Raw genomic sequence first — 14,527 nt, 5'->3', positions numbered from 1 at the left:
AATGGTAGGACTGGATATTTTGCATTTGTTTTCCTTTTCTTTTCTTTTTACCACATCTTGCACTCCTTTTTGAGAATGGATATTTTGCATTGACATGTGTTGTTAGCTACCTGAAACTCTACTTCTCTCTAGCCCAAGTAATTGTATTCACTGTTCCTTTATGGATAAAAGGGGGAAAGGTAACCATTTTTTGGGAGGCCAAGTGCCTGATACTTTTATAATTTTGTTCTATTGTTTCCACATTTTGCATTTTTGTACATGTTGTGATGTGGGTTTCTCCTCATCCCATTTGCTGTTTGTTTTTCAGAGGTTCTTCATAATTTCAGGTCCATTGAAAAAGCCTCATTTTTCAGGTCTCTTATTGAATAAGAAAAAGATATGTACTGTATATATTTTCTCTTGTTTCTATGTATTATTTATATCTAGGGGTTTATGGTAGAAGGGGTAGATATACTGCATACTCAGTTCTTGGTTTTTATTCAGTCCTTGTTTGCTTTTATAGCACTTGTGCATATTACATATCAATAATCTATTTAGATATTTATCAGTTACAATACTGTGAGCTCCTTCTGGGTACCGGGCATGTAAAGGATATTTAATAAACACTTGTTGGGCCGGGTGCGGTGGCTCATGCCTATAATCCTAGCACTCTGGGAGGCTGAGGTGGGAGGATCACTTGAGGCCAGGAGTTTGAGACCAGCTTGAGCAAGAGCCAGACCCCGTCTCTACTAAAAATAGTAAAAATTAGCCGGACAACTAAAAATATATATAGAAAAAAATTAGCCGGGCATGGTGGCATGTGCATGTAGTCCCAGCTACTCAGGAGGCTGAGGCAGGAGGATTGCTTGAGCCCAGGAGTTTGAGGTTGCTGTGAGCTAGGCTGACACCACAGCACTCTAGCGTGGGCAACAGAGTGAGACTCTGTCTCTAAACAAATAAATAAATAAATAAAAACACTTGTTGGATTAATGAAAGTTTTATTAGAGATAGAATTAAAAACTAAACCCAAGTGTGTTGACTTATAGTTTAATGCTTATCCTATAACTTTCTTCAAATATGTGAAACATTAAGTTTTCAGTACTATCTCTTCCTATCTAAATTATCCTAATGTTTTCTTTTAATATTTCCTCAGAAGATTTGTTTTCAAGTCAATTAATTTTTTGGTTATTATTGCTTTTCTTAAGACCATTTTTCTTAAATTATGCAGTTCAAAGCAGAACACAGAACTCTACTAAATGCTGACTGTTGGTTTTTGTTTTTTTGTGAACTATGCTACTGAATATGAATAGAGGATTAAATATTTTCTTCAATACCCCCAACCAATTTGGGGGAGGTGTGAATTTTTAAACATTATTTTATAATTTCTCTCTTATTCTAGATGAATATGAAAACAGGAAAAGGGTGGGTGAATGTTGGAAATGCTCTGATTGCTGATGAATTTTTTCAAGCTGCCATGGCTGTAAGTTCCCATGATTTTTAGCTATGGTAATTATTAGTAACATCTGTGGTTATTCTCATTATTACATTGTATTGTGGTTTTATTTTCCAGAGTGTGGAACAATTATATGTCATATTAATGCAGAAGAGCTCCAGTGAGGCCCACTTAACCATGCAGAAGATTGCTATTGAAAAAGACCTCTTCAAAGTGCTTTCTTACCAAGCAGAGTCAGTAAGTATAAAGCACCAGAGCCTTCTAGCAAGGCATGTTGTATATGTAAATGCAAAAGTGATGAGATGTAACCTATTAGAAGAAAGTCATGTGTCCCTGGCCTTTTATAGGATATTAATTTGCCTTTTTTATCTCTGTCATATCTGAAGGTGACATTACTAATGGTGATTAGAATCTGTGTGGAGGTAGACGAGGGTGAAAAGACTGATATTTAGCTAAACATTTTCAACCACTGCATGTAATATCCGTAATTTATTTATGTCAGGAGCCTCTACTTGAAACACCTGTCTCTGTTTGTGGCTCTCTCTAATATTCACAGTCTGCCTAAAATATTTGCAGGAAAAGAGCCTTCTCATTGCAATTGTACTGAGTTGCTTGTTGATGTTTTCTAAAAATCTGCTGCTATCATGGTGTTTAAAATTGTGCTTTACTTCTGTTTATCTTGTAGGTTTCTTCCTTTTGTTATCATGCAGTTAGGTGTGCATTTTCAGTTGCCAAAATGTAAACTGTGATGAATTTTTGCTTTAAAAAATCTTACAGTATATAGTCCAGGCGAGGTGGCTCCTGCCTATAATCCTAGCACTCTGGGAGGCTGAGGCAGGAGGATCGCTTGAGCCCAGGAGTTTTTTTTTTGAGACAGAGTCTCGCTTTGTTGCACAGGCTAGAGTGAGTGCTGTGGCATCAGCCTAGCTCACGGCAACCTCAAACTCCTGGGCTCAAGCGATCCTGCTGCCTCAGCCTCCCGAGTAGCTGGGACTACAGGCATGCGCCACCATGCCCAGCTAATTTTTTTCTATATATTTTTAGTTGGTCAATTAATTTCTTTCTATTTATGGTAGAGACGGGGTCTCGCTCTTGCTCAGGCTGGTTTCGAACTCCTGACCTTGAGCAATCCACCCGCCTCGGCCTCCCAGAGTGCTAGGATTACCGTGCCTGGCCGAGCCCAGGAGTTTGAGGTTGCTGTGAGCTAGGCTGATGCCACGGCACTCTAGTCCAGGCCAACAGAGTGATACTCTGTCTCAGGGGAAAAAAAAAAAAAAGCTAGTGCAATATTAGGCTATATTAATAGATATGTAGTTTCCAGATCTAGGTAGGCATTCTATACTAGTTAATTCACATTTTCAGTATTTGGAGAATATAGTGATGTCTACCTGGAAAAAAGAAGACAGTAGGAATAATAGCTCTCTTTGAATATTTTAAGGATTATCATGTTAAAGAGGAAATAAACTTCACAGGATGGAATACAGACCAATGAGTAGAAATTATGGGAAGACAGATTTTGGCTCAACATAAAGAGTAATCTTTTATCAGTGATAGTAAGCTTATAATGGAACAGCTTTCTTGCATGATCATAAGTCTGTTGTTACTGGAAGACTGTAAGCAAAGGTGTGAACATCCTAAAAATTATGTATTACTGAGAGGACTACTTTCTTAGGTAGAAAATTAGACTACTATGACTCTTAAGTCCCTTCCTAATGCCAAGATTATATGATTACAGAAAGTTTTGTACCATTTCTTCAGTATTGTGAATGTTGATATGTAAATGGTATCTTCTTTAACTGGCTGAAAGTATTAGTAGTTATGATCAATAATGAGAACTATATAATTCTTGACTTTTGTAACATCTACAAAAATTGGAATGAAGGCTAATTTTTTCGCTGCAAGTTGATTTTTCATCTATAAGAAATTCTCATGATTAGGGCCTATGGGTTTTATTGATATTTGCTTGACATCTTTAAAAACCACTGTTAACAGTGGTATTTGCTAATGGATTTTCTCTGTCCCAATAGAGCTCCTGAGATATTTCTCAGAGATCTATATAGGTCTTATCTTTCTCTAGGCACTTACCATTAAACCAGTTAGATAGTTGCTTTATTTATTATTTATTAAATTATTCAACAGACAATAACTATTTTCTATTAATAGTACTATGCTAGGCTTTGTGGGGGAATGCAAATGATCACATATCCTATCTTCGAGAAGATTATAGTTTAGTTGGTGAGATAAAGGATGCATATATAAGGTAGAAAAAATTAGGTACCATAAGGGTTGTGCAGATACATGATCTACCTGCAGTGTTTAGTGCTATATATGAGTAAAGATATAAAATATGATCACATAAAGAAAAATTATAAGCTAGTTTGGGAGATAGACTGTGAATACATTTTTTAAAATGGAAAAAGGAAAATATTAAGTGCCAATGAGTGGCATAGAGTAGGTGGGACACAGACTTTGTCTAAGGTGGTATGTATGTGCTGAAAAATCGCTGACATGAAGCAAATTGATTAATGTGAGAAAAGGCATACAAATTTATATAATGTATATACATGGGAACCTTCAGAATGAAGACCTAAAGATACAGGAGAAACTGTCCATTTTTATGTTTAGGTTCAACAAAATATGGACAACCATGTAGAAGTATGATTGGATAAAAAGGGCATGATCTAATGCTAATGGAGGGTGGCAAAGCTTTAGGGGGCAGGAGGGACCCCAGCAAGGCCTGTCTGTCTAGATTCTTCTTGGCTTCTCTGAGCATACATTCCCTCCTTCTGGGTGTAAGGCAGGGCCCTCTATGGAAAGGGGGTCTTATGACCTACAATAAAACAAAGTAGGTCAGATAATTTCTTTATGGTCAGTTTTTACACAGAATAATTTTAGGTTTAATGGCTGGCTATTGGGAAAGGGGGTTCTGATTTCTCTGACCTGCCTTGGGGAAGAGGGATTCTAGCTCCTATGGCTGGCCTCAAGGGAGAATGGGACTGAGAGAAAAGAGGACAGGGAAGGCCAGAGAAAAACATTTGCTTCTGAGGCCTTCATTTTGGGGTACTGTTTTCTGATCCCCAGCAGTGGTCACATGTCCTTCATTTGACAATTATTAAAAATTTACTTTTCATCAATCTCTGTATTCACTGACAAGGTGATGGATGCTCTTCTGTTTATATTTGTAACACAGATTATCCATCTGTAATCTTTTAGCATTATAGAAACAACTAGATCTTGGTGTTTCTCCTAATTCCCCATTTCCCTTGGTTAGTGGCAGTGGATCTTTCTGTTGTCTGCATCATTTGCAGATGCAAGGGTCATATGTTGTACTTGTGTTCCCTCCCCCATTTAGGGTAAGAGCATTTGTAGAAGCTGACAGGGTCACACTGAAGTAGGAGCCATGAGCTTATCTATAAAGACTGTGATGGAGGGTATCCTAGAGACAAACTAAGTGGAAAACCAGCTTTCTGTATTATACCAACTGCCCTAGTCCACTATGTTTCCTACTAGTTAAAAAAGTAGTAATGTAAAAAATTAATTCTTGCATTGTCAGCTTCTAGCATGGTACCTAGCACATATAATATAGATATTATGTTAATGTATGTAGTACAAATGTATCTGATCTCCTACTATTATCCCTCCCTGACCTCTTTGCCTCCTCTCCCAACAAAAAAGTGATAAGTAGTTTGTAAGATGTGAAAGATTGAGGAACACTGATATAAGCAAATGCTATAAGAGTGTAGAAAAGGGAGAGATTATTGTGGACCCTGTTGGTAGGGGAAGATACACAAAGGATTTAGAGCATGATTTGAACTTTGAAGGAAGAAATAGATTGAATAAAGTAGGGAAGAGGGCACAGAATATTCTAGGCAGAGCAAAGGCTTAAGCATGAGCAAAGTCATATAGGCAGAAATGTGCATGTCATGTTTAAGACACATCGAGTAACCAGTTTATCTGAAGTAAAATATTGCACAAGGGCTAAGTTTGGAAAAATAAGTTGGGCCAGGTTGAGAAACCCAAAACATATCTCTTTGAAAAAACATTTTTTTTATATTTTTCTAAAGGCAGTGGGGTGGTTGAAGGTGATTGGGAAGAGGTAAGGTGACACCAAGCAAAGAGTAATCTGACAATCATTCTTCGAGTGGATTGAAAAGTAAACAGAATGGAGGTATAGGGTAGGCATGAACTGATGAGAGCCTGGACTATAGTATTAGCAATGAGGATGGGAAAGAAGGGACAAATAGAGGAGACATTATAAGGGAAGCAAGCATTTATACTCAATGAGGACTTGAACCACTCAATCTTTGGAGGCAGGAAAGGGAGAATAATAAGAAAACCTGTTCATTCCATAAATATTTACATGTTGTTGGGAAGTGGGAGGGTATAGTCAAAAGTAGAGCAAACAAAAAGGATAAAAGGCATCAGAGATGAAAGAGGACTAGAGCAGTGGGTCATGTGTAAGAAGAGAAGAAAACTTCGAGGAGAAAGGGATGATCATAGGCACAGTGCCAGTGCTTCAGAGAAGTAAGGAAAATGAGATCAGACTAAAAGTTATTGTATCTGGCATTTAGGAATTTGATAGTGACTATAGAATGCAGTTTCAGTAGTAAGGTAAAGATTAAAGACAGACTATAGGTGTTTAAGGACTGAGTAGGTGGTGAAGCAATGGAGAAATCAGAATGGGGGGTTATGAGAAGTCAAAACTATTTTCATAATAATTGCAAAACATTATTTGCCTTTTTTTTTTTTTTGCTATTGAAGCATTTGCACCAGTGGTGCAAAAGCAATGATGGATAAAACTGCTGTCACTTGGATGTGAATCAAGACAGTGGCACAGCATACACTTCATTAGTAGTTCTTGTATTCTTCACCACTATACACTTGTTTTAAAAAGAATGCCAGTTTTTCTTTTTTTTAGAGACAGGGTCTTGCTCTGTCACCCAGGCTGGAGTGTAGTGGTATGATCATAGCTCACTGTAGCTTCAAACTTCTGGGTTGATGTGATCCTCCTGCCTCAGTCTCCCAAGTAGCTGGGACTACAGGCATGCGCCACCATACTGGCTAATTTTTTGTAGAAACGAGGACTCACTACGTTGCCCAGGCTGGTAACTGTGGGGGTGAGAGAAAACTTCCCTTACCCCAAAAGTTCGCTGAAAGATCAACTCACAATTTTTTTTTTTTGATCAACTCACAATTAAGGCAGATTAATAAAAGGAAGAGATTTATGTACCGTGCACATGGGGAGAATCACAGAGTAATTACCCAATATCCCAATGAAGTTCAGATATTTTTATGCCAGCCTTTTAGAGGGGAGGGGAAAGATGAGGAATTTAGGTAATTCTGTTTAGGGGCAATAAATGGTTGCTAGGGAGGGTGAATGGATGGGGGAATCAGATTGACTTGTAAACGAGACAGATATTATATTTAAAATGATTTGAACCACATTTGGTTGCATGCTTCATTTTCTTGCCTGTAATAGAGTGAGATAACAGGGAGAAGGGAAATCTATTGTTCTTTTGATGGGTCCACCTTGTTATGCAGATACAGAGAAGGCCCCTTCCAAGGGTCTGTTGATCTATAAAGTTCTGTAATTAAAAATACTCTTTATATACCAAGGAGTCATATTTTGTGGTGAAATTTCCTGAGCTCCTTCAATGCCATTTATTTCCTTTCCTAGACTTGTTATGCTTGCTAGGACTTTCAACAGTATGTTGAATAAGAGTGGTGAGGATGAATGTGATTTTTTTTTTTTTTTTTTGAGACAGAGTCTCACTTTGTTGCCTAGGCTAGAGTGAGTGCCGTGGTGTCAGCCTAGCTCACAGCAACCTCAGACTCCTGGGCTCAAGCGATCCTTCTGTCTCAGCCTCCCAAGTAGCTGGGACTACAGGCATGCGCCACCATGCCCGGCTAATTTTTTTTTTTTTTCTATATATATTAGTTGGCCAATTAGTTTCTTTCTATTTATAGTAGAGACGGGGTCTCGCTCTTGCTCAGGCTGGTTTTGAACTCCCGACCTCGAGCAATCCGCCCGCCTCGGCCTCCCAGAGAGCTAGGATTACAGGCGTGAGCCACCGCGCCCGGCCGAATGTGATTTTTTTGATATGTTATGATGGAATATGTCAACCTATGTGCATATCTGCATAACTTAGTGTATATTTTCTAAATTACTGATTCATATTTTTACAAAATCATACATGGTTAGAAGATCCATTCAAAGTGTAGGATAGACCCATGGGTTTTAATGTAAATAGAGTTTGAAACATTTATTGATATGGTTTCAAAATTCACATTGCGGCCGGGCGCGGTGGCTCACGCCTGTAATCCTAGCACTCTGGGAGGCTGAGGCGGGCGGATTGCTCGAGGTCAGGAGTTCGAAACCAGCCTGAGCGAGACCCCGTCTCTACTAAAAATAAGAAATTAATTGACCAACTAAAAGTATATATACAAAAAAAAATTAGCCGGGCATGGTGGTGCATGCCTGTAGTCCCAGCTACTCGGGAGGCTGAGGCAGGAGGATCCCTTGAGCCCAGGAGTTTGAGGTTGCTGTGAGCTAGGCTGACGCCATGGCACTCACTCTAGCCTGGGCAACAAAAGTGAGACTCTGTCTCAAAAAAAAAAAAAAAAAAAAAAAAAATTCACATTGCAACTAACCTTTAAGAAACTATCACTTGGCCGGGTGCAGTGGCTCACGCCTGTAATCCTAGCACTCTGGGAGGCCGAGGCGGGCGGATTGCTTGAGGTCAGGAGTTCGAAACCAGCCTGAGCAAGAGTTAGACCCCATCTCTACTAAAAATAGAAAGAAATTAATTGGCCAACTAAAAATATATACAAAAAAATTAGCTGGGCGTGGTGGCCCATGCCTGTAGTCCCAGCTACCTGGGAGGCTAAGGCAGGAGGATCATTTGAGCCAGGAGTTTGAGGTTGCTGTGAGCTAGGCTGATGCTGTAGCACTCTAGCCCAGGCAAGAGTGAGACTGTGTCTCAAAAAAAAAAAAAAAAAAAGAAAGAAACTATCACTTGCTGAGTTTAGGTGTTATATCAAATAAGAATACCCACAATTGCCTGAAAAGACTATTCTCTAACTACATATATGTGTGAAACTGGAGTTTCTTCATATAGTTCAACCCAAACCATTACAAAAGCTATAATGCAGAAGCAGTTATGAGAATCTAGATGTTCTATAAAGCCAAACATTAAGTAGATTTGTAAAGATATAATACAATGGTACTCTTTTCACTAAATATTTTTATTTTTGGAAATTTAGTTTTCATAAAAATATTTATGTTAACATACAATGGACTTATTGTTATTTTAAAATGAATGAATATTTACATTTTTGTTTTAATTTTTAATATGGCAAACATTGATAACTATAACCTAGATAATTAAAATCTTTTGAGTCATTAATAATTTCTAAGAGATATAAGGCTCCTGAAACCAAGAAGATTTAGAGCCATTGGTATAAGATTGGTCTACAGCTGTGATTCTCAAAGTGTGGTCCCTGGACCAGTAGCATCAATATCACCTGGGCACCTGTTAGAAATGCAAATTTTAGGGTACCACCTTAGACCTGATGAATCAGAAATTTGGGGCATAGGGCCCAATAATCTTCATTCTAACAAATTTTCCAGATGATTCTGTTGCCTGCTTAAATTTGAGAACAATTAGTATAGCACAGTATGTCAGAATGTTTGCCAATGAGAAGAAGAAGAAACATTGGATTGTAGCTCCTAAGAGTAGCATGGTCAAGGGAAGGTTTTTTGCAAAATAGAGTATATATATGAACTTATTATAGATAGAATTTAAAAAGCCAGGGAGAAGATTGGAGGATTTGGATAAAGAGGAGGGGGGTCAATTGATGGGTTACAGACTAGAAGGAGATGAAATTAATCTGATAAAATGCATATATAGAGGGCTGAACATTTCTTTAGTGCCTTCCATATGAGTCAATGATCTGTGTACTAGAGATAAAAAGATTGATAACATTAATATGTGTTACATCTCTTATAGGACCTTAAGACAAGTTTTGTAGGACATACAGATATGTAAATAGATGCATTACAACAAGGTAATTGCTTTAAAAGAAATATGAGGCTCCACAGTAAAATGAACGATGAGTAGTTAACAATGCTGTGATAATTAAGAAGACTGTGAATTTTTCTGGGAAGGAAAGGGACACAGATATTTTATTTTATTTTATTTTATTTTATTTTATTTTATTTTATTTTATTTTATTTTATTTTATTTTATTTTATTTTATTTTTTTGAGACAGACTCTGGCTCTGTTGCCTGAGCCAGAGTGTGGTGGCGTCAGCCTAGCTTACAGCAACCTCAAACTCCTGGGCTCAAGCAATCCTCCTGCCTCAGCCTCCTGAGTAGCTGGGACTACAGGCATGCACCACCATGCCCGGCTAATTTTTTCTATATATTTTAGTTGGCCAATTAATTTTCTTTCTATTTTTAGTAGAGACTGGGTCTCGCTCTTGCTCAGGCTGGTTTCAAACTCCTGACCTCGAGCAATCCGCCCGCCGCGGCCTCCCAGAGTGCTAGGATTACAGGCGTGAGCCCCCGTGCCTGGCTGGGTTTGGTTGAAATAAACATAAATTTGTAGTGGATCCATTTGGTGTAGTTTACTGTCTTTGGATGGATTGTGTTGTCATCATCACTTAGGAGCATATTATTTGATGGTCAATTTAGCATTTAACTTCTTATATAATGGCCATAATTCATTGTTGGTGAGCAGCAGTTTAGATCTAACCTTGGAGCTTTTGTTCTCTCTTCTAAGGAAGAGCAAACCTAAGGTTCCCTAATGCATCAGTGTAAGTTACAATACTTTATAGATCTGCTAGGATATGATTTCAGAGAGCTTTTCTTTTCTTCACCAGCAATAGGAAGTACCACATAGGAACAAATAAGTACCTTTATTACAATTCTTGGCACTGATAGGGCTGGGTGCGGTGGCTCATGCCTGTAATCCTAGCTCTCTGGGAGGCTGAGGTGGGCAGATTGCTCGACGTCAGGAGTTTGAGACCAGCCTGAGCAAGAGTGAGACCCCGTCTCTACTATAAATAGAAAGAAATTAATTGACCAACTAAAAATATATAGAAAAAAATTAGCCGGGTATGGTGGCACATGCCTGTAGTCCCAGCTACTTGGGAGGCTGAGGCAGGAGGATCGCTTGAGCCTGGGAATTTGAGGTTGCTGTGAGCTAGGCTAACACCACGGCACTCACTCTAGCCTGGGCAACAAAGTGAGACTCTGTCTCAAAAAAAATAAAAAACAAACCAATTCTTAGCACTGATAGTAGTTTTGAATTCTAAAAATGTTCACATTTTTGTATACTGACTTATAGTTTATGGAATGCTTTCATGTCGGTGATCTTATTTGATCCTCATAAGATCAATCCTATGTGGTAGACATTACCATCCCTATTTTACAGTTAAGAAAATTGAGGCCCAAAGAGGTTGTGACTTGCCTAATTTCACCAAGCAAAGCAGTGGAAAAACTGGGAATCCAAAGTGCATATTCTTTTTACTACATCAGTATAAGAAGGGCATCATCCCATACCTAATGAATCACAATCTCCACATGGTGGGAGGTGGGCATATGATTTCCTAAAGCTCCACTGGTAAGTCTAATGCTGATCAGAGGTTGCTACAGCACTGTATCATGCTGCCCCCTTTTTAAGACTTCTTTTGCTTGAATTCTCTTTCTTTTGGGTTTGAAATATTGATTTCTGGCCACAAGAAGATGAATAAATTTTCAAAACAAGCTTGAATTATTAGAGCTTTGATTTCTCTAAGCTACAATCTGAGTAATGATAGACACTTTATGGAGTTTCTGAGCATTGAAGTCTTGTGTTGTTTTATACATTATGAGAACAGAAAGCAGCATCCTCTGATATGGGATTTGTCACTCAGCATTTCTCTTTTATAATGAGATTTTCTCTCAATTGAATAATGAATCAATCAGCAAATATTCATAGAATATTTATTGTGTATATTTGAATATTATATTGTAATCTTTATAGATACAGATTTGGCTTATTGAGCCTTTTGTGTTAACAATTTATTTTCCCTTCCTTAGAGGAGGATATCTACTTAGCAAGATCTCAAGGGTTCTATTCAGCAAGTAGATAGTGGAAAAAACTAGACAGAACCTGGCATCTTATGTTGTTCATCTTTTCTTCTCTCAATCCTTTTCTTATTCAAAGCACAAGAATATTTGACACCACATAAGGAAAAGAAAATAGTACATGTAGTACTTTATAAAATTATTTTCTTGTATGTGTCCATGTTTTTTTAAAATGCTTTGTCTGTCAGCTAAATGCTTAAATGGCTGAAATAATCCTCTTTTATAAGTGCTTAAATAATGTGTGATTGATGTTCCATTTGGGGGTGTTCAGTCACAGAATGGTAGAATTTGAAGGAATTCTAAAGTCTCCTCACTTTATAGACGAGGGAACTGACTCTGTGAGAGCTTAAGGCTCAAGGTTACACATAACAAGTGGTAGAGTAGCTCTTGTGGCTTCAAGATGAGATTGCACTGAACTGCTTTTCATAGTGGATATACACAGCAGTTTGGATTATGAGGTTATTGTGAGCTTGTTTTAGGACAAAAAATGGCTGTTTAACTTAATTCCTCTAGTATAGAGAAAAACACAAGAGCTACTCAAGTTGGAGAAGCATCTATTAAACATGACATAATGTCATAATACAATAACATAAGGTAGTACACCAGTTTCTGCATTTCCAGAAAAAGTAAATGACTCCTGCTCACCCAGAATCAACTCTGCATTTGTATTTTGAATGCACTGTTATGTTTAGCTTGACCAACCAGCATTGCTAAAAAGATTAAAAAACAAAATAAGACTTTTTAACACTAAAGTATGCTAAAATTGACTTAGAGACAAATACCTTGTCATTTGATTTTAACCAATGATTGACATTTTTTCTCATTCTCAGGCAATTGCTCAAGGAGATTTTCAAAGAGCATCTACATGTGTACTGCGTTGTAAAGATATGTTGATGAGGCTCCCTAAAATGGTGAGTGAAATCTCTGTGTTTATTCTCTAAGAGTTTGAAAATATACTATATTAAGTTCCAGGAAGAAGCATTACTACTTCATGCAAACTTTTGGAGATTCTATTTGAGATTAATTCTACTTGCTTAGCTGATTTTTTGTAATATTTTGCTTCCCTTGCTCTTTACTAGAAAGGGCACTTGAAAAAGTGATATGGGTTATTTATTTTTTTTCTTTTTTTCCTTTTTGAGACAGAGTCTCACTCTGTTGCCTGGGCTGAAGTGGTGTGGCATAAGCCTAGCTCACAGCAACCTCAAACTCCTGGGCTCAAGCGATCCTTCTGTCTCAGTGTCCTGAGTATCTGGGACTACAGGCATGTGCCACCATGCTCAGCTAATTTTTGTATTTTTAGTAGAGATGGGGTCTCGCTGTTGTTCAGGCTGGTTTCAACTCCTGAGCCCAATCGATTCTCCCACCTCAGCCTCCTAGAGTGCTAACATTACAGGTGTGAGCCACCACGCCTGGACGATATGGGTTATTTCTTAAAATTTCTTTGCTTTCCTTTTTATTGTCAAACCATTTGGATAATATTTCCTTCATATTTCATGCTACACAGCAAAATAAGGAAAAATGAGTTTATTTTCTTGCTGACAAGGTTGAGAGCAGTTAATCATGTCACTGCCATAGTATTTTTCTATATTGAGATTTGGAGGTGTGAGAGATTTGATAGGATAAAACCTGCTTCCTGAACTGGATTTCATCAAAATTCCTAAATTTATAGTTTTTTGCTTTTCCACTTTATCTTCATTTTCCATTCTTTCTCCTCTATTTCAATGCCTTTATCTACTTCAGTCTTTACTGTCACAGAGGGAATTAATAACAGAGATATATGTAGTTGGCCATTAGGGAGACTGTTGCTAGTATCTCATAAGTTGTACCTACTTGTGAAATTGGTCTTACTTTCTCCTCCAAATTCTGTGTTATAATGGAGAACTTAATTCAGTAAATACTTATATATTGCCTATTATGTGCCAAATACTCTTCTAGGCTTTAAAATTTTTAAAAACAATTTCATATTTATAGGAAAGTTATAAGAATATCACAAATAACTCCTGTATACCCTTTGTCCACAGATTCCATTCATGTTTTCCAATAATGTCCTATATAGAAATAGATTCAATCTAGGATTACATATAGTCTCTAGTCTCCTTCAATCTGGAACACTTCCTCATTCTTACCTTGATGCTCATTACTTTGCCAGTTTTGAAGATTAAAGCCATTTTGTAGAATGTGACTTAAATATGGCTTTATCCAAAGTTTCCTCATGATTAGACCAGGTTATGAATTTGCGGCCAGAAAATCACAGAATAGATTCTTTGTTTTCTTCATGTCTTCCTATTGGGTGGTATCAAGGATCGATTTATACTATTATAGGTAGTGTTAACTTTGATCTCTTTCTTTTTTTTTTTTTTTTTGAGACAGAGTCTCGCTTTGTTGCCCAGGCTAGAGTGAGTGCCGTGGCATCAGCCTAGCTCACAGCAACCTCAAACTCCTGGGCTCAAGCAATCCTCCTGCCTAAGCCTCCCAAGTAGCTGGGACTATAGGCATGTGCCACCATGCCCGGCTAATTTTTTTCTATATATATTAGTTGGCCAATTAATTTGTTTCTATTTATAGTAGAGATGGGTCTCGCTCTTGCTCAGGCTGGTTTCGAACTCCTGACATCGAGCAATCTGCTCGCCTCGGCCTCCCAGAGTGCTAGGATTACAGGCGTGAGCCATCGTGCCTGGCCTGATCTCTTGATTAAGATGGTGTCTTCCAGGCTTTTTCACTGTAAACTTAAGCATTTTTCTCTTTGTTATTTATAAGTATGTTGTGGGTGATACTTTGAGACTGTGGAAAATCTAATTTCTCATCCCACTTTCACCATCTATATTCTTATTTATTTTTATTTTTAATTATTATGGGCATATAATTGTATATATTTATGGGGTACATATGATGGTTTGATATAGGCATATAATATATATTTATCAAATCAGGGTAATTGGGTTATGCATCTCAAGCATCTATC

At 37.7% G+C, this 14,527-nt stretch overlaps 1 protein-coding gene across 2 annotated transcripts in view; it reads left to right on the top strand.

Annotated features, from left to right (window-relative positions):
* Nucleotides 1-14,527, top strand: part of TEX11 (testis expressed 11) — a 255,862-nt gene that overhangs the window by 32,195 nt on the left and 209,140 nt on the right. The window contains exons 5-7 of one of the 2 annotated variants that reach the window (XM_075999567.1): nucleotides 1,379-1,459; nucleotides 1,550-1,669; nucleotides 12,396-12,476. Coding sequence is in view for 1 of the 2 variants with exons in the window: in XM_075999568.1 (XP_075855683.1) it covers nucleotides 12,453-12,476 (24 nt within the window). In the remaining variant the exon portion in view is untranslated. Of the gene's footprint in view, nucleotides 1-1,378; nucleotides 1,460-1,549; nucleotides 1,670-12,395; nucleotides 12,477-14,527 lie in introns of those variants that run through there. The other variant, XM_075999568.1, reaches the window with a different exon arrangement.

The sequence above is a fragment of the Microcebus murinus genome, chromosome X (assembly GCF_040939455.1).
Source record: "Microcebus murinus isolate Inina chromosome X, M.murinus_Inina_mat1.0, whole genome shotgun sequence".
Taxonomy (NCBI): Eukaryota; Metazoa; Chordata; class Mammalia; order Primates; family Cheirogaleidae; genus Microcebus; species Microcebus murinus.
The sequence above is the reverse complement of the archived record's forward strand: the minus strand, read 5'-3'. Positions and strand labels throughout refer to the sequence as shown.